The sequence below is a fragment of the Nicotiana tomentosiformis genome, chromosome 3, assembly GCF_000390325.3.
Source record: "Nicotiana tomentosiformis chromosome 3, ASM39032v3, whole genome shotgun sequence".
NCBI lineage: Eukaryota > Viridiplantae > Streptophyta > Magnoliopsida > Solanales > Solanaceae > Nicotiana > Nicotiana tomentosiformis.
This window is the reverse complement of record NC_090814.1, coordinates 139,283,883-139,303,605: the sequence shown is the minus strand read 5'-3', so window position 1 is coordinate 139,303,605 and position 19,723 is coordinate 139,283,883. Positions and strand designations below refer to the sequence as shown.

General features: G+C 40.6%; 1 protein-coding gene across 1 annotated transcript; it reads left to right on the top strand.

Moving 5' to 3' along the window:
- Positions 1 to 4,465: 4,465 nt before the first annotated feature.
- LOC138908568 (uncharacterized) lies at positions 4,466 to 5,041 on the top strand. Its single transcript, XM_070199244.1, has 2 exons — positions 4,466 to 4,693; positions 4,751 to 5,041. Exons 1-2 carry the CDS (start codon positions 4,466 to 4,468, stop codon positions 5,039 to 5,041), a joined length of 519 nt encoding a protein of 172 aa, XP_070055345.1.
- The last annotated feature ends 14,682 nt before the right edge of the window (positions 5,042 to 19,723 follow it).

Below are 19,723 nucleotides of genomic sequence, written 5' to 3'. Positions count from 1 at the left end.
ATTTTAAACACATCAACAAGACTTGTCTTCAATTCTTGTTTCTTCCTTTCTTCCTTTATTAAGAGTGTTTTGTATGAGAGTTAAGTGTTGGGAAGCACTTGTGTGAACCCTTTCTTTGGAGTGATCTTGTGAGGTTATTCTCTTAGGGTATTTGGGATTAGTTAGAGTGTTTACTCTAATTTTGTACTCTCTTTTGTACTCTTATTATAATAGTAAATTGCTCCTCTCCGCTTGTGGACGTAGGTCACTTTGACCGATCCACGTTAAATTTGTATCTTCTTTATCTACTTTTATTGTCGTTGTTATCAACTTCCATTGTCTTTGTTATTGTTATTATACCATCGTTTGGCTATATTCCGCACTACCCGGGTTCCCGATCCTAACAAATTGGTATCAGAGCCGGATCTAACCGGGTTAGTTTCAATAGCCAAAATAACTCTAACAAAGACCTATGTTGAGAAATTTGACCGAAGTGCAAAATTCGGAATGTGGAAATTAAAGATGGAAGCTATCCTAATTCAGGATGGCTTAGACTTGGCGTTGCAAGGAAAGGAGAAGAAGCCGGATAAAATGACAGACGAGCAGTTTGCCATCATAGACAAAAAGACAAAAGCAGGTATGATTTTAAATCTCTCAAATGAGGTTTTACGTGAAGTTTCTGCATAAACCACAGCTAAAGGCATGTGGAAAAAATTGAAAACCTTATATATGAAGAGGACGGTAGAAAATAGACTTTACCTGAAGCAGAAGCTTTATACAATTCGTATGGGTAAAGGTACCTCTATTCTCTCTCAGCTTAACACCTTTGATTCCATTCTTATGGATTTGAGTTATATAGATGCTGAAATTAAAGATGAGGATCAAGTCGTGTTACTGCTTTGTTCTCTACCCCCATCTTTTAAGCATATAAGAGATACTATGCTTTATACAAAGGATAATATCTCTTATAATGATATTAAATCTATCTTAAAATCAAAAGAACAGATAGATAGTGATATTACTGGGGAAGCTAGTAGAACTCAAGCGGAAGTTGGCTTGTTTGTTAGGGGCAAATCCGACTCCAATTCCAGATACAATAATTTAGAGTGTCGCTATTGTCATAAGAAATGTTACAATATCTCTGAATGCTATAAACTGAAAAATAAAGAAAAGCACAAAGAAAGAAAAAATGAGCACAAAAATACTGACACCGCCGAAGCTAGTGTAGCAACTGATGAGATTAAGGGAACTATATTTTTAGCACCTGAAACTAGTTTCAGATTAGACAATGAGTGAATTTTAGATTCCGGTTGTTCATATCATATGTGTCCTAGCAGGGACTTGTTTTCTACATATGATTCAGTTGCAGGTGGAGTTGTCCAATTGGGTAACAATGTTACTTGTAACATTATTGGCAAAGGTACAATTCGGGTCAGAATGCACGATGATGTGGTGAGAACTCTCACCGATGTTAGATATGTTCCTGAGTTGAAGAAAAATCTCAACTCTCTAGGCACTTTAGAATCCCTTGGGTGCAAATTCACTGGTGAAGGTGGAGTTCTGAAAATTTTTCAAGGTTCTCGTTTGATCATGAAAGCACACAGATCTAGTTCGTTGTATACTTTATTGGGATCCATCGTTATAGGTCCTACTATAGTTTCGGTATCAGACAATTTGTCTGATTTTGATGGCATTAAATTTTAACATATGCCCATTGGGACTTTTGCGGAGAAGGTGGAGCAAATTTACTGTATCATCCAAAATTAGGCCAAGGTGGAGATTTGTAATATGGCCATTATTTTGTCAAATAGAGTCCATCTCACATAAGCATAAGCATATTTACAAAGTGTAGACTTTGATGGCAATATTCTTTGGGACCCAAAAATGTTGCATTGTGTGTTGGATATCATTTGCACAAGTTGTATCTCTTCTTTTACACCTAAGAGGTCAAAACTTTTTTGCCTATAAAAGTGAAGGCCATTAGTTCATTTTAAACACACCAACAAGACTTATCTTCAATTCTTGTTTCTTCCTTTATTAAGAGTGTTTTGTATGAGAGTTAAGTGTTGGGAAGCACTTGTGTGAACCCTTTCTTTGGAGTGATCTTGTGAGGTTATTCTCTTAGGGTATTTGGGATTAATTAGAGTGTTTACTCTAATTTTGTACTCTCTTTTGTACTCTTATTGTTATAGTAAATTGCTCCTCTCCGCTTGTGGACGTAGGTCACTTTGACCGAACCACGTTAAATTTGTGTCTTCTTTATCTACTTTAATTATCGTTGTTATTAACTTCTATTGTCTTTGTTATTGTCATTATACCGTTGTTTGGCTATATTCCGCACTACCCGAGTTCCCGATCCTAACATTATCGAATAGTGTTTGAACAATAAAATAGTTACAACAAAAAGAGTAAGTTCCTAAAAATGATTATTGTTGATTCTATATAGCTAACTTAATAAAGAAAGAAACAATCCTCAATCATCTTGGTAAATATATTCAACTATAAAATTATTCCATCTTTATAAGTTATTATTATTTTACAAGTCTTCAAGCTTCTTTTTTAAAATTTTTTTTTTTAGTAAGAACACATAAACTTTTGAAGATTTAAAGGTTTTTTTTGATTTTTTCCAAAGGTACATATTCTTAAGTTCATTCTATAAACACAATCATGCATGGGTAGCTAACTAACAAAAATCTTTTTCTCGTCTTCTATTTCTTTAATTGATTGAAATACTATAAGAATTGTAAAATAACTCAAAAATATAAATAGCTCAGCAACTTTATTAAGGTGCAGACATATTTTAGATTTGTATCAATTATTACTGAATTTATGCTCCACGATTGTAAATATTTTGTGGCATTCATATTCCTAGTATTCCTGTAATGAGGCTAATTATATCTCTTTCGTATTCTTCAGCCATGCACACTATCAGATGTACTAAATTTAGCATATCTTTCTCTAAGAATTTTAATTGTTCTATTTTTAAATATTTAAGGTTCATTGTTTCTATTTCATGTAATTGCTTTCTATTTTTCATAAATAGCAAATTACATGTCCACCGAAAACAAACATGCTAATTTGTTATATCTTTTCGTATGAAGTTTGGTTGCTCTATGCTTAAATATTTAAGGCTCACTGGCTTCTAATTTTTTGTATTTACTTTTTTTATATAATTTTCTCATAAAATAGCAAATTATAAACATTTTAACTTTTAAATTACATACTTGAATTGATAGCTATGAAGAAAATTACAAGAACTTTTGTTACTACAAAACTGAAGAATGTCTATTATTAAACTTCAAGAATAATCTAAAGGTTTAGACAAGAGGGGTTGCTCTAGTGGTAAGCACCCTCTACTTCCAACCAAGAGGTCGTGAGTTCGAGTCACCCCAAGAGCAAGGTGGGGAGTTCTTGGAGGGAGGGAGCCGAGGGTCTATCGGAAACAGTCTCTCTACCCCAGGGTTGTACTCATACTACACCCTGCACTTCGTGTGCAGATCCAGGTGATCCCAGATACAGTGGGTGTTGATTATTTCACACAGTTGATTTTCCGGAGATTCAGAGGTAGCTGTTCTGTTTCGCAGACCTTATCTCTCCTTCCCTGCCATTTTGTTTATTGTATTTGGTCTCGGATTATTATAGACCGGATTTCCCAGAATTATAATGTATAGATGCTTATGTACTCAGTGACACCATATTTTGAGAGTGTATTTATATCAATATGTGTATGGTTTTCTCTTAAATTAATTATTATATTTTCCCCATTTAAAAGAAATTGTGGTTTATAGAGGTTGTCGGCTTGCCTAGTATTAAGATAGGCACCATCATGACAGGTGTGATTTTGGGTCGTGACAAGTTGGTATCAGAGCCTAGGTTACATGGGTCTCACGAGTCATGAGCAGGTTTAGTAGAGTCTTGCGGATCAGTACAGAGACGTTTGTACTTATCTTCGAGAGGCTGCCAAACCCTTAGGAAAGTTTTAATTTCTTGTACTCTGTCGTGCGAATTTGTTGATTCCGGAAACTAAATTTCTGTTATTCTATTCTCTCACAGATGGTGAGAATACGTACTACTAGATCAGATGGTCAGCCACCAGTGCCACCAGTTAGGGTCGTGGTAGAGGCTGTGGGTGAGGTAAAGGTCGAGGTGTCGCTCGTACAGCAGTTGGAGTAGCACCAGTAGTACCACCAGTTGTTCCAGCTCAGGAGCAGATTCCAGATATAGCTGATCCGATAGGACCAGCTCAGGCACCAGCTGTGCCCATTGAGATTCTAGGACTTCAGGAGACTTTGGCCTAGATATTTATAGTTTGCACTGGCCTTGCTCAGTGGTTTCGGCTCAGGCCGTACCTGCCACTTCTCAGGTCAGTGGAGGTACTCATACCCATGTTGCCCGTACTCCAAATTAGGTAGTACAGGGACTTCAGATACCGGGGGCACTACCATCCCAGCCGGCTGCGGCTGCTCAGGCCCCGGTAGTCCCCGTTATGGCAGATGATGAGCAGAGGAAACTTGAGAGATTTGGGAGGCTTCAACCTCCATCATTTAGCGGTGCTGGGTCAGAGGATTCTCAGGGATTTCTGGATAAGTGCCAGCGGATGCTGCGGACAGCGGGTACTCTGGAGACCAGTGGGGTCTCGTTCATTACATTTCAGTTTTTTGGGGATGCTTTCAGATGGTGGGAGGCTTACGAGAGACGCAGATCGATTAGTGCAGTACCACTTACATGGCAGGAATTCTCCGTTCTCTTTTGGGAGAAGTTTGTGCTATAGTCTCGTAGAGAGGAGCTGCGCAGACAGTTTGAGCAGTTACGTCAGGATGGCATATCGGTGATGCAGTACAAGATGAGGTTTTTTGAGTTGGATCGTCACACAGTTTGGTTGGTTCCCACTGATAGGGAGAGGATTAGGGGGTTCATTGATGACCTCACATATCAACTATGGTTACTTATAACTCGACAGAGAGTATCTGGTGCAACTTTTGATAAGGTAGTTAACATTGCTCGACAGATAGAGATGGTCTGTAGTCAGGAACGTGGAGAGAGGGAGGCCAAGAGGCCTTGAGGACCAAGTGATTTCAGCGGTATTCCTTCAGGGGGTCAGGTTTAACGCGGTAGGGTTCGTCCTTACATACACACACAAAAGGGTTGTCCAGTTTACCATGGTGCATCATCCAGACATGGTTCATATATTTCTCATCAGGCAGGGTCAGTCATCTCTCAGTGCCCTCCCAGCCCAGAGTTCGTCTCGTGCCCCTTCAGTTCAGGGTTCATTTGCACCGGGTGCTTCTAGCAGTTATTATGGTTCTCGGGGCCCGATTCAATCTGCACCACCACCAATACCGGGGAGCTGCTTTGAGTGCGGGGAATTTGGGCATATGTGGAGACAGTGTCCTCGTTGCTCGGGAGGTCTAGTGCAACAGAAGAGTCAGACTACGACTCCAACACCAGTTGCTTCACCACCCGCACAGGCAGCACAGGGTGGGGGTCAGCCAGTTAGGGGTCGCCCAAGAGGGGGAGGCCGATCAAGTGGCGGTCAGGCCCTATTCCATGCTTTTCCTGCCAGGTCAGATGTCGTTGCCTCAGATGCAATGATCACAAGTATTGTCTCATTGTGCCACATGTAAGCTTTTATATTATTTGACCCTGGTTCTACTTTTTCGTATGTATCATCGTACTTTACTCATTATCTGGATATGCCCCATGAGTCCTTAGTTTCACTTGTTCCTGTATCTACGCCGGTGGGCGATATTATTATTGTGGATCGTGTATATCGGTCTTATGCGGTAACCATTAGGGTACTGAAGACTAGGGTTGATCTCTTATTGCTCAGTATGGTTAATTTCGATGTAATCCTGGGTATGGGTTGGTTGTCTCCATGTCATGCTATTCTGGACTGTCATGCAAAAACTGTGACATTGGCGATACCGAGGTTGCCAAAGGTCGAATGGAGAGGTTCTCTAGATCATGTTCCCAGCAGGGTAATTTCTTATTTAAAAGCCCAATGTATGGTTGGGAAGGGGTGTTTGTCATATTTGAATTTTGTGAGAGATGTTGATACATATACTTCTACTATTGATTCAGTACCGGTAGTGAGAGACTTTCCTGATGTATTTCCTGCAGACCCGCTGGGTATGCTTCCCGACAGGGATATTGATTTCGGTATTGACTTGGTGTCGGGCATTCAGCCCATTCCTATTCCTCTGTATCGTATGGCACCAGCTGAGTTAAAAGAATTGAAAGAGCAACTTTAGGAGCTTCTTGAGAAGGGGTTTATTAGGCCTAGCGTGTCGCCTTGGGGTGCGCCGGTTCTGTTTGTGAAAAAGAAAGATGGTACTATGCAAATGTGTATCGATTAAAGGCAGTTGAACAAAGTTACAATCAAGAATAAGTATCCTTTGCCATGTATTGATGATTTATTTGACCAACTTCAAGGAGCGAGGTTATTCTCCAAAATTGATTTGAGATCGGGGTATCACCAGTTGAAAATTCGGGACTCGGATATTCTAAAGACGGCATTCAGGACCTGTTATGGTCATTATGAATTTCTTGTGATGTCTTTTGGGCTGACCAACGCCTCAACAACATTTATGCACTTGATGAATAGTGTATTCCAGTTGTATCTTGACTCATTTATCGTGGTATTTATTGATGATATCCTGGTGTACTCTCGTAGCCAGGAGGAGAATACACATCACTTGAGTATTGTATTGCAGAGGCTGAGAGAGGAGAAACTATATTCCAAATTCTCTAAGTGTGAATTCTAGCTTAGTTCGGTGGCATTATTGGGACACATAGTGTCCAGTGAAGGGATTAAGGTGGATCCGAAGAAAATAGAGGCAATTCAGAGTTGTCCCAGGCCATCTTCAGTTATTGAGATTCGGAGTTTTCTTAGCTTGGCCGGTTATTATCCTCGCTTCGTGGAGGGTTTCTTGTCTATTGCATCGTCTATCACTAAGTTGACCCAGAAAGGTGCTCCGTTCAGGTGGTCAGATGAATGTGAAGAGAGCTTTCAGAAGCTCAAGACATCTTTGACTACAGCTCCAGTATTAGTGTTGCCAACAGGTTCAAGGTCTTATACTGTGTATTGTTACGTGTCACGTATTGGTCTCGGTGCTGTGATTATGCAAAATGGTAGGGTGATTAGCTATGCGTCCAGATAGTTAAAGGTACATGAGAAGAATTATCCGGTCCATGACATTGAGTTAACAACTACTGTTCATGCCTTGAAGATTTGGCGGCATTATTTGTACGGTGTCCACTGTGAGGTTTATACCGATCACCGGAGTCTACATCATCTGTTTAAATAGAAGGATCTTAATTTGTGGCAGCGGAGGTGGTTGGAGTTGCTTAAGGATTATGATATCACCATTCTCTATCATCCCGGAAAGTCCAATATGGTGGTCGATGCCTTGAGTCGTAAGGCGGAGAGTTTGGGTAGCTTAGCATACTTACCGGTAGCAGAGAGGCCTTTAGCCTTGGATGTTCAGGCCTTGGCCAACCAGTTTGTTATATTGGATGTTTCCAAACCGAATCGAGCTTTTTCTTGTGTGGTTTCTCGGTCTTCTTTATATGATCGCATCAGAGAGCGCCAGTATGATGATCCTCATCTGCTTGTCCTTAAGGACACGGTTTAGCACGGTGATGCCAAGGAAGTCACTATTGGGGATGACGATGTGTTACTGATGCAGGGTAGGCTATGTGTGCCTAAGGTAGATGGGTTGCATGAGTTGATTCTCCAGGAGGCTCACAGTTCACGGTACTCCATTCATCCAGGTGTCATGAAGATGTATCAGGATTTGGGGCAGCACTATTGGTGGAGGCGGATGAACAAATATATAGTTGGGTTTGCAGCTCGGTGTTTAAATTGTCAACAGGTAAAGTACGAGCATCAGAGACCGGGAGGATTGCTTCAGAGATTTGAAATTTTGGAGTGGAAATGGGAGCGTATTACCATGGATTTCGTAGTTGGGCTCCCACTGACTTTGAGGAAGTTTGATGTTGTTTGGGTGATTGCGGATCGGTTGACTAAGTTTGCACATTTTATTCCAGTTGGTACTACTTATTCTTCAGAACGGTTGGCTGAAATTTATATCCGTGAGATTGTTCGCCTACACGGTGTGCCAGTGTCCATCATTTCAGATCGGGGCACGTAGTTTACATCACAGTTTTGGAGAGCAGTGCAGTAAGAATTAGGTACAAAGGTTCATCTAACTACAACATTTCACCCTCATACGGACGGACAGTCCGAGCGCACTATTCAAATATTGGAGGATATGTTACACACTTGTGTCATTGATTTTGGAGGTTCTTGGGATAAAGTTCTGCCACTAGCAGAGTTTGCTTACAATAACAGTTACCAATCAAGCATTCATATGGCTCCGTATGAATTTATATGGGAGATGGTGTCGGTCTCCAGTGGGTTAGTTTGAGCCGGGTGAGTCTAGGCTATTGGGTACTGATTTGGTTTAGGATGCTTTGGAGAAGGTTAAATTGATTTAGGAGCGGCTTCACATGACGCAGCCTAGACAGAAGAGCTATACCGACCGAAAGGTCCTTGATGTTGCTTACATGGTTGGGGAAAAGGTTCTGCTCAAGATTTCACCATGAAGGGTGTGTTGAGGTTCGCAAAGAAGGGAAAGTTCAGCCCTCGGTATATTGGGCCTTTTGAGATACTTAAGAAAATTGGAGAGGTGGCTTATGGACTTGCCTTGCCACCTAGTCTATTAGGTGTTCATCCAATATTCCATGTATCCATGCTCCGAAAGTATGTCGGGGATCTGTCTCATATTCTGGATTTCAGTACAGTGCAGCTGGACGGTAATTTGACTTATGATGTGGAGCCGGTGGCTATTTTAGACCGGCATGTTTGAAAGCTAAGGTCAAAGAACATAGCATCAGTGAAGGTATAGTGGAGAGGCTAGCCAGTCGGAGAAGCTACTTGGGAGATTGAGTAGGAGATGCGGAGAAAATATCCACACCTATTTGAGACTCCAAGTATGATTCAAAACAACCCGGCTAGTCGTTTTGAGTATTGTAACCCCATTCCCTCATTTACTGCTCAATTTATGCTTTACAGTTGTTTTATGACTTACCGAGTTAGTTGGTTCGGGTCCGGAAGGATTTCGGAGTGAAATGAGACAGTCTCTTAATTGAAAACTTAAGTTGGAAAAGTTGATCGGATATTGACTTATGTGTAAATGACCTTGGAATTGAATTCTAATGATTCCAATATCTCTGGATGTTGATTTGGAGGTCAGTAGGTCGTTTCGGGGTTATTTGGCAAAAGTTGGAAATTATACGATGGGGTAAAGTTTCAAGTGAGTTCGCACGAGACCTAACTTCAAACGAGCATAACTCTTAAGATATGAAGTTTTATATGGTTTATGACCTCTCAGATGAAAGGTCTATGTGTCTAGTTTCTAATTCTTCAAACCGTTTGTCATTTGGATATTTCTACAAGAAGTTATGACCTTTTTACTAAAGGGTGAAAGAACAGCTACGTGAGTCTTGCGTAGCCTACGCACCATAGAAGCGTAGCCTACGCACCATAGCAGCGTAGGAAAAATCAGCATGGAAGTGAAGGGGAGGGTTTAAGCTACGTAGCCAATTTGCGTAGGCTACGCAGCCAGCCTACGCAACTCATTTTCTATAAAACAGGGGAGGTTCGGGGAGAGAGAAAAAGATAACATTTTTGGCTAAGTTTTGGGTTCTAGAGAGAAGGTGGAGCATCTTCAACCCAAATACACATCAAAGGTGAGTTTTATGATATTTTTATAATGGATTAACACTAGTTAATGGCTGTATTAACATCTACATGGATTGAAATTCATAGGGATTTCTCTAATCTTCAAGAATCATTCAAAAGGGTTCAAGTTAGGGTTTGAGCTGCAAGAGGTAAAGTCTCCACCCTACACTTAAATACAACTATGGACTAAGTATTTGGAATATATTGTGAAGTAAAAAGTACCAATTGGTTCAAGAATTATGCTAGTCCTTGAAATGGGTATTGTGAGTTAGGGTTCTTGAATGGAGAAGAAGATGAATAGTGAATTTTGGATCTTGTTAGGATGGTTGGTGATTCTAGTGCTTCAATAGCTTAAAAATGATAAAATATTGAAGCATATAACCTAGATTGGGGCTTCAAGGCCAAGGATGAAATCTATTAAGGATAAAAGGGATATGTATAGGTGAATTGGGCTTGTTGAAGACTTATAGTCAACTTGTTAACCTTTAATGGGTATCGACATATATATTTGAAAAAGTTTTGATGTCTTAGGATGTCTAATGTAGATATTGGCATGTTGGCGACGTTTGCGAGTTCTAAATGAATTGGAGCATCGTACTATTATTTGAAGCTTGAACTTAAGGTAAGTAACAGTTTTAAATTTGGTCTTGAGGGTGTGAAACCCCGGATCATGTGTTATGTGATTGGTTTTGAGGTGACGCACATGCTAGGTGATGGCCGTGTGGGCGTGCACCGTAGGAATTGTGACTTGGTCAAATTCCATAGAACTGTGTAGTTGAATTACCTATTGATATTCGTACATTCTGTACGTGTTAGGGAAAATTGAGCTAAGACTCGTATTAAAAATCATGCTTAGACATATGTTGTTATTATTGGTACCCACTGGAGTCATTTATATGGTTGAATTATATGTTCAAATTGCAATTTCACACTCAGTCATGTTTATTCATTTCATATTATATCTCAGTCTCTGTTGCTATTTATTAAAACATCATATTATCAATTTTGGGTGATTATCATGATTTCTGATAGCCTGAGTGAATGGAGAGGTTGATGACTGAGTGAGGCCGAGGGCCTAATTGTGAGGATATTTATGGATCGGGCTGCACGCCGCATCATGTTTTATTGATTTATGCCATGATTGGCTTTATATAGCGCTTGGGCTGAAGGAACCCCTCCGGAGTCTGTACATACCCCAGTGAGCACAAGTACCTACTGAGTGTGAGTGCCGAGTGCGAGTGCCGAGTGCTGAGTGACTGTGAGGAATGAGTGACTGTGAGGAAAGAGTGACTGTGAGGTTGGAGTGAATGGGAGGACTGAGTGATTGTTACTCTAAGAGGATGCATTGATTACATTATTTGTTGCATTCCAGCTGTCATATATCACTATTTTGGAAATTCAGAAAAACATTATTTTCTTTAATTTCAAATTTGTTGGTATGTTCGGACGGGGCCCCGGAGGCCTCGGGTGTTAATCGGACGAGGCTCAACCGCACCTGCACTTGGCCAGCTGGAGGTGCGTGAAAGGCACCACAGAAGTGGACTGGGCGCAGATGCGACGTACAAGTCGCAGAAGTGGACGCGGCCGGCTTAGGGGGAAGCCGCATCTGCGACACATTTTCCACAGATGCGGAGCCACAGAAGCGGCTTGTGAGCCGCAGATGCGAAACCACTGCTTGACAGAATGGGTTAAAATCGGGGCTCAGCCATTTTTGAGCCCATTTTCTCCATTCTTGGGCGATTTTGGAGTTTTTTTAGAGGAGATTTCAACTAGCAACTTGAAGGTAAGTTAATTCTACAAACTTCGATTTAAATACATAGATTATGGGTAGATTATAACCTATAAATTGTGGAAATCAAGGGTTAGAAGAAAAACCTAGATTTGTATAAAAATGAGATTTAAACCAAGAAAATGGTTATGGAATTGGATGGAAATTGTATATTTGAGTTTTTGAGATTATAGGTAACGATTTCCTCCGAAAATTTCCGGAATTCGGGCACATGGGCCTGGGGTGAATTTTAGGAATTTACCATTTTGAATAGGGTAATTAATTTAATAGTCTAATTTCGAATTATTGAGCATGTATTAATTATTTTATATAACTTTTGGATAGTTTCGGATTGTTCGGCACTGAATTGAGATTTTACGCGACATTGTGATCGGGAAGTTGATTTTGAGACAAGGTAAGTCTCTTGTCTAACCTTGTAAGAGGGAATTTACCCCATAAGTGATTTACATTAATAATTATTGCTAATTGTGGGGGCTACGTATGCACGAGGTGACGTGAGTCCATGCGTAGCTACTAATCATGCTATGTTCGGGTAGTTTAGGACTCAAATCATGAATTACTTGTGATAATTGCATCTTTTATTTAATTAAATTACTGGAATTATATTGTAAATTGTTAGAGGAAATAGTAAAAAAATCAAAACTTCATATACTTGAATTTTGTGTAAATTATTTAATTGTTAATAGAAATTGAACATCCTATGTGTTAAAATTATAATAACTTCTCATTCCGGAAGTTCATAAGAAAATATCCTCCTTTCTAGAGGAGCGAGCCGAACACCTCAGTAGTATTGATGCATCTATGGATCATGCCGCACGTCCCTCGGCAGTGTACACGACACTCTGGATCGGGCCGTATGACCTCGGCAGAAATCGTGCCTAATAATAATAATTACACCATACCTTGATATTTTAATTTCAGCTTGTGAAGCTAATTGATAAATTGGAAATTATTGAAATTTAAGGAATTAATTATTTCTACTTGTTAAGAAAATTATTGTTGTTCACCTAAAAATCACGTTTAATTAAATATTTCTATCGTAATATTATTGATCCAATGTGAGTGTCAAAGTCGACCTCTCGTCACTACTTCTTTGAGATTAGGCTTGATACTTACTGGGTACACGTTGTTTACGTACTCATTCTACGCTTGCTGCACTTTTTGTGCAGGACCTGAGACAGGTGCGATAGGTGGTCCTACCGGAGCATACCCCAGATACCCTGAGACTTATTGGTGAGCTGCTTCTTGAGTCATTCTGCAGCCCTTGAGTCTCCTCTTATATTTGTATTCTGTCTATTTTATTTCAGACAATATTTAGAATTTTTGTATAATCTACTAGATACTCACACACTTGTGACACCAGGTCTTGGCACACACACTAGTAGAATTTTGGACTTAATTATTTTCATGGTTTTTAATTTATTTGATCTTTCATATTTTCTTAAATTCTTGCAAGTAAGAAGAGTTTAATTACTTGAAAATTTTTTAAAGGAATAAATATATGTTTAAATCACTAGTTGGCTTGCCTAGCTGTGGTGTTGAGTTCCATCACGACCTATAAGAAATTGGGTCGTGACATTCTCCACTCAACATTATAAGGAACACACCTACGTAGATTACTCCGTAGGGAATAACCCACCTACTTAGCCTCAAATTGGCATCCTGTTATACCCTTTCGCAGTCACAATTACTATACAATCACTTAACCTTTCTGAGTTTGAACTCATCAATACGACATGAAAATCTACTTCGCTCCACAATTAAACAACATGACAGATCCCTCAACATACTCACAACTCAAGAATGTACGTCAGATCAAACCAGGAATCAAGTACCCAATAGCAAACTCTTCAGTGACAAGTAAACTTTATTTGTCTCATTCAACCCACCTGAACACATCATGCATTACATCATACTCATCATATAGTCATTTAACCGCCCATCAAGCAACAAATTCCACTCATAGGGATACTACCGACGCATAAGTCCAAACGTACAAGTTCTCACATCCAAAACTACCGAGCTTAAGCTGCAGTCTAACCCTGGCTTCAAGTCCTCCAGACTGGCCCATCACCAAAATACAGAATACTCATCTCGAATCTCGTTCATGGAATCACAAGCCGGTGATGCAAAACTGATACAGAGTGCTCACATGAGCACACGAATGCGTGGAAGGAATTCAAAGAGTTATGTTTCAAGCTGAATCAATTCTGCACGATAGAATACAAAAAGGGAAATTTTTCTAAGGGTTCGGAAGCCTCTTGAAGATAAGTACAGACGTCTCTATACCGATTCGCAAGACTCTACTAAACTTGCTCATGACTCGTGAGACCTATGTAACCTAAAGCTCTGATACCAACTTGTCATGACCCAAAATCGCACCTATTGTGATGATGCCTATCTCAATACTAGGCAAGCCGGCAACCTCAATAAAACAGAATATCTTTTAAGTTTGAAAACATAATACTTGAATTCAATAGAAAACCTCACAATTACAGATACAAAACACTTCCAAAACCCAGTGTCACTGAGTATATGAGCATCTAAATGAATACAAAGTCTGACTGATAAAAACATTGTCCGAAAGTATATAACAGTACAATAACTGAAAGAAAGAGAGTCAAGGTCAGTGGACGCCAAGCAGCTACCCTGATAGTCTCCAAATGGCAACACACGAAGGTCTAACAGTCGCCGAGTCTGAAAGCACCTGGATCTGCACACGAGGTGCAGAGTGTAGTATGAGTACAACCAACTCAATAAGTAACAAGACTAATCTCTGGGCTGAAAGTAGTGACGAGCTCCGCGGGTACAGTCCAGTACATAAATAATGGTACAGAAATGTAGGCATGCTTTCAAGTTCAACAGTTAAACTCAGTACAAGCAAAATATATCAATACTGCACGATATAAGGAATATGACATCTCAGTGGAAAACCTCGTGTACTCACGATCACTAATAGCTCGGTCACTCGGTATTGTTTATGGGCAATCGAGCCTAGGGATATTCCATCCCATATATATATATATATATATATATATATATATATATATATATATATATATGGATCGGCTGACAGTCAGTCACTCAGTACTGTATAAGGCCAATCCAGCCCTGGGGTAATTTATCCCCAAATGAAAATGATACGGACAAGATCCATGTCCAGGGATATTTATCAAAATATAAATAAGTAAGGCAAATCCATGCCCCGGGAAGTCCATCCCGAATATATAATCATCTACGCTCACTGGGGGTGTGTACATACTCCGGAAGGGCTCCTTCAACCCAAGTGTAATATAAAGCCGATATAGCCTACTGCAGGCGGGCAGTCCCGATCCGTATAATAAATAAGCCTATAAGGCCTGCTGTAGGCGGGCAACCCTGATCCATATAACAATAAATCCTATAAGGCCTGCTGTAAGTGGGCATCCCCGATCCATATAATAATAAAGCCTATAAGGCCTGCTACAGGCGGGCAACCCCGATCCAGAACAATAAAGCCTATAAGGCTTGCTACGGCGTGCAACCCGATCCCATAATAATAAAGCCTATAAGGCCTGCTGCGGCGTGCATCCCGATCGCATAATAATAGTATATATAAAGCCAATATGGCCTGCTGTGGCTTGCAACTCAATCCCATAAATATCCTCATAATGGATGAAGATGACTGAGTGTGAAATGTACATTTTAAAAACAATTAATTCAATAGCAACACGGCCCTATGGGTCCTAAAATATTGGCATGTAGCCTAAACATGATCTTTAATAAGAGCCTCAGCTCAATTTCTCTAACATGTGGAACATGTTCAGATAATAACATGATTCATAAATTTTACAACTGCACAGGATTTATTCAAGACACAATTTCTATGGTGCACGACCACATGCTCGTCACCTATCGTGTGTGTCACCTCCAAACAATTTATATCATACCAAATTCAGGGATTCATACCCTCAGAACCAAGTTTAAAAGTGTTACTTACCTCAATCAGGCTATCTCAATCCAATAGTAGAACTTTTTCCTTGATTATCCAACTCCGAAAGACTCGAATCTAACCACAATTAGTTCAATACAATCAACACAAGCTATTGGAAATCAATTCCAAATGATAAAGGGTGGATATTTAATTAAATACCCCATAGCCAACCATACTTGAAACTTACGGGGACATTATGGAATTCGATTCTAAGAGAGAAAATTTAGCCAACACACTCGAAATGCGCCCCCTTAATGACACTACAACAATCAACTACACTAAGAAACTTCAATCTACAATAGCAACATCCAATGGGACTAACATTTGTAACAATTCCATAGTTTAGGCCATTTAGACAATTTATCAAACACCTGGTAGGCATAAATTTCTATATCTCTTAACCATAGAATTAGTTCATCCAATTACCATCATTTTCCAATAATTTATCCCATCATCATTCTTTAATAATTTATACTTCCAACATCACATGTGTGACCAACCATTCACACCCATCCAACAAAAATTCTATCAAATAATCACTTTTCAATCTCTACAATGGTTATGCATTTAAATTGGGAATTTATGGCTTCCAATCACCATACCATGAGTTCTAATACTTGATTCATACTCATATTTCCATAATAAATCCGTGCATGTAAGTCTAAGGGTGTAGGATTACCTTTTTGGAAGAAATCTTGCAAAACCCTCCCTTGAGTTCTTGCAAACCAAACATGCACCCAAGTCCTAAAATATCATACGAACTTGCTCGCACGATCAAATCGCCAAAATAACACTAGAACTACGAATCGGACACCAAATCAAAGGAAATTTTCAAGAAAATTTTAAAACTTATATTTTCACAACCGGACGTCTGAATCACGTCAAATCAACTCCGTTTCTCACCAAATTCGACAGACAAGTCATAATATTATAGTGGACCTGTACGGGGCTCCGAAACTACAATACAGACCCGGTATAAACAAGACCAAACATTGGTCAATTCTTAAAATCATCAAACTTTCAAACTTTTAATTTTTCATAAAAATTTTATATCTCGGGCTAGGGACCTCGAAATTCGATTTCGGGCATACGCCCAAGTCCCAAATCACGATACGGACCTACCGGAACTATCAAAACACTGATCTGAGTCTGTTTGTTCAAAATATTGACCAAAGTCAACTCGGTTGTGTTTTAAAGCTCTATTTCACATTTTAATCCATTTTTCACATAAACACTTTCCGAAAAATTGTACGGACAGCGCACACAAGTCGAGGAGTGATAAATAGTGCTTTTCAAGGTCTTAGAATACAGAATTAATTATCAAATTTATAGATGACCTTTTGGGTCATCACAATTTCAGACACTATTTAGAATTTTTTGTATAATCTACTAGATGCTCATACACTTGTGATACCAGGTCTTAGCACACACACTGGTAGAGTTTTTGGATTTAATTATTTTACTTGGGTTTTAATTTATTTTATTTTCTCTTATTTTTCTTAATTTTTGAAATTTCGAAGAGTTTGATTACTCGGATAATTTTAAAGAAATGAATATATGTTTAAATAATTAGTTGGCTTGCCTACCTGGGATGTTGGGCGCCATCATGGTATCAGAGCACTAGGTTCATGTAGGTCTCATAATTTATGAGCAGGCCTAATAGAGTCTTACGGATCGGTACAGAGACATCTGTACTTATCTTTGAGAGGCTATAGGGTGTTAGGAAAACTACCTTTCTCCATATCCCATCGTGCAAATAATGTAGTACTAAATATCTTTCTCTTATTCTCTCACAGATGGTGAGAACACGCTCTAATGAAGTTCCAGACCAGGGAAGAGCTACTCCCCCTGTTGTTAGAGGCCGAGGCAAAGGCAGAGGGAGGGTTCCATCCCGTGGTAGGAGACGAGGACGTCCCAGAGTTATTTCAAGTTATGCCACCAGTGGGTCGAGCAGAGGATCCTATTATTGAGGAACATGGCGAGGTGCCCGTAGCAGAGCCAGCTCCGGTGGATTTCACGTCTGCACCGGGATTCCAGGAGGTCATGGGTCATATGCTACGGTTCATGGACACTATGACTCAGGTCGATTTATTTCTGGTAGACCAAGCCACATCTCAGCCGGGCGGGGGAGCACAGACCCCTACCGCACAGGCTCATGGGTGGGCAGCTGCTGTATATCAGACCCAGGGTGCACTACCTGTGGGTGGAGTCCAGCCAGTGGCAACAGCTACACCTGAGCCCAGACCAGCTGCGGCTACCGAGCCGCATAAGCTATTGGACAGATGGACTAGACTACATCCTCCTATCTTTGGGGGTGAGAGACATGAGGATCCCTAGGATTTCATTGATCGGTGTAGGGACAGACTGCATAACATGAGGATATTAGAGTCTCATAGGGTAGACTTTGCTACTTTTCAGCTGGAAGGCAGAGCCCGTAGATGGTGGAAGTCTTATCTTCTTGGCAGACCAGCAGATTCTCCTCCCATGACTTGGGACAGGTTCACCCGTATTTTCCTGGACATGTATATTCCACCCTCCCAGAGGGAAGAGTTGCAGCTTCAGTTTGAGCAGCTCCAGTAGGGTCAGATGTCAGTGATCGATTATGAGGCGAGGTTCTCTGAGTTATCTCACCATACACTTATGATACTCCCTAATGATGCAGAGATAGTGCGTAGGTTTGTTGCGGGTTAATGTACTGGCATTCAGGCCACTTTGGCCCGAGAGGTTCAGATGGGGACTTCTTATGAGTTGGTTGTGGAGATAGCCCAAAGGATTGAGGGTGTGCGTCAGCACAACCGAGAGCAGGTTATGAGGGATAAGCGATTTAGATATTCTGGAGAGTTCAGAGGTGCTTCGTCTGGGGGTAGAGGTCAGTTCGTGAGAGGCAGTCCAGCAGGCCCCCATATCCAGCACCACCGCCTCCTCGGGGTGCCCCAGTGCGACCTTATTTCAGTTCTATGCCAGAGAATTATTATCGCCCACCAGCTATTCAGGGTTCTTCCAATGGGTATTTAGGTCACTAGGGTCAGAATTCTAGTCAGTAGCCCATCGCACCGAGAAGTTGTTACGAGTGCGGGGATTCCAATCACATGTAGAGATTCTACCCCAGGCTTTGGGGTAGACTAGTGCAGCAGGGTCAGCAGCCTATAATTACCGCACCAGTTGCTCCACCAGCCGTCCGACCACCCAAAGGTGGAGGGCAAGTGGGTAGGGGTCGTCCTTGAGGTGGAGGCCAGCCAGTTGGTGCTCCAGCTCGATTCTATGTTTTTCCGGCCAGACCACATGCAGAGGCCTCAGATGCCGTGATTACATGTATTATTTCTGTTTGCGGAAAAGATGCCACCGTATTATTTGATCCAGGATCTACGTATTCATATGTGCCATCTCTATTTGCTCATTTCCTGGGTGTTTCTTGTGAGTCCTTGAGTACTCCTTTTTATGTGTCCACTCATGTGGGTGATTCTGTTGTTGTGGATCAGATCTATCGGTCCTGTGTTATTACATTCTGTGGTTATGAGACTAGAGCAGATCTTCTGCTGCTTGATATGACTGACTTCTAGATTATCCTGGGCATGGACTGGCTATCCCCATATCGTGCCATCCTGAATTACCATGCTATGACTGTTACTTTTGGCAATGCTGGAATTTCCTAGGTTGGAGTGGAAGGGTTCGTCTGTCAGCGCATCTAATCATATTATTTCCTTTCTAAAAGCTCGACATATGGTTGAGAAGGGTTGCTTGGCTTATCTTACCTATGTTCGGGATACTACTGCAGAGACTCCGACTATTGATTCAGTGCTTGTAGTTTGGGAGTTCTCTGATATATTTCCTTCAGATCTTCCAGTCATGCCACCAGATCATGATATTGACTTTTGTATTGACTTGGCTCCAGATACCCAACCTATATCTATCCCACTCTATCGCATGGCTTCAAAAGAATTGAAGGAATTGAAAGAACATCTTGAGAAGTTACTAGCAAAAGGGTTCGTCAGACCAAGTATATCGCCTTGGGGTGCACCAGTATTATTAGTGAAGAAGAAGGATGGAACGATGTGAATATGCATTGATTATCACCAATTAAAGAAAGTCATTATTAAGAACAAGTATTGATGATCTATTTGACCAGTTGCAGGGTGCTAGGGTGTTCTCTAAGATCGACTTGAGGTCGTGGTACCATCAGTTGAAGATTCAGGATTCTGATGTTCGAAGACTGCTTTCCGTACTAGATATGGTCATT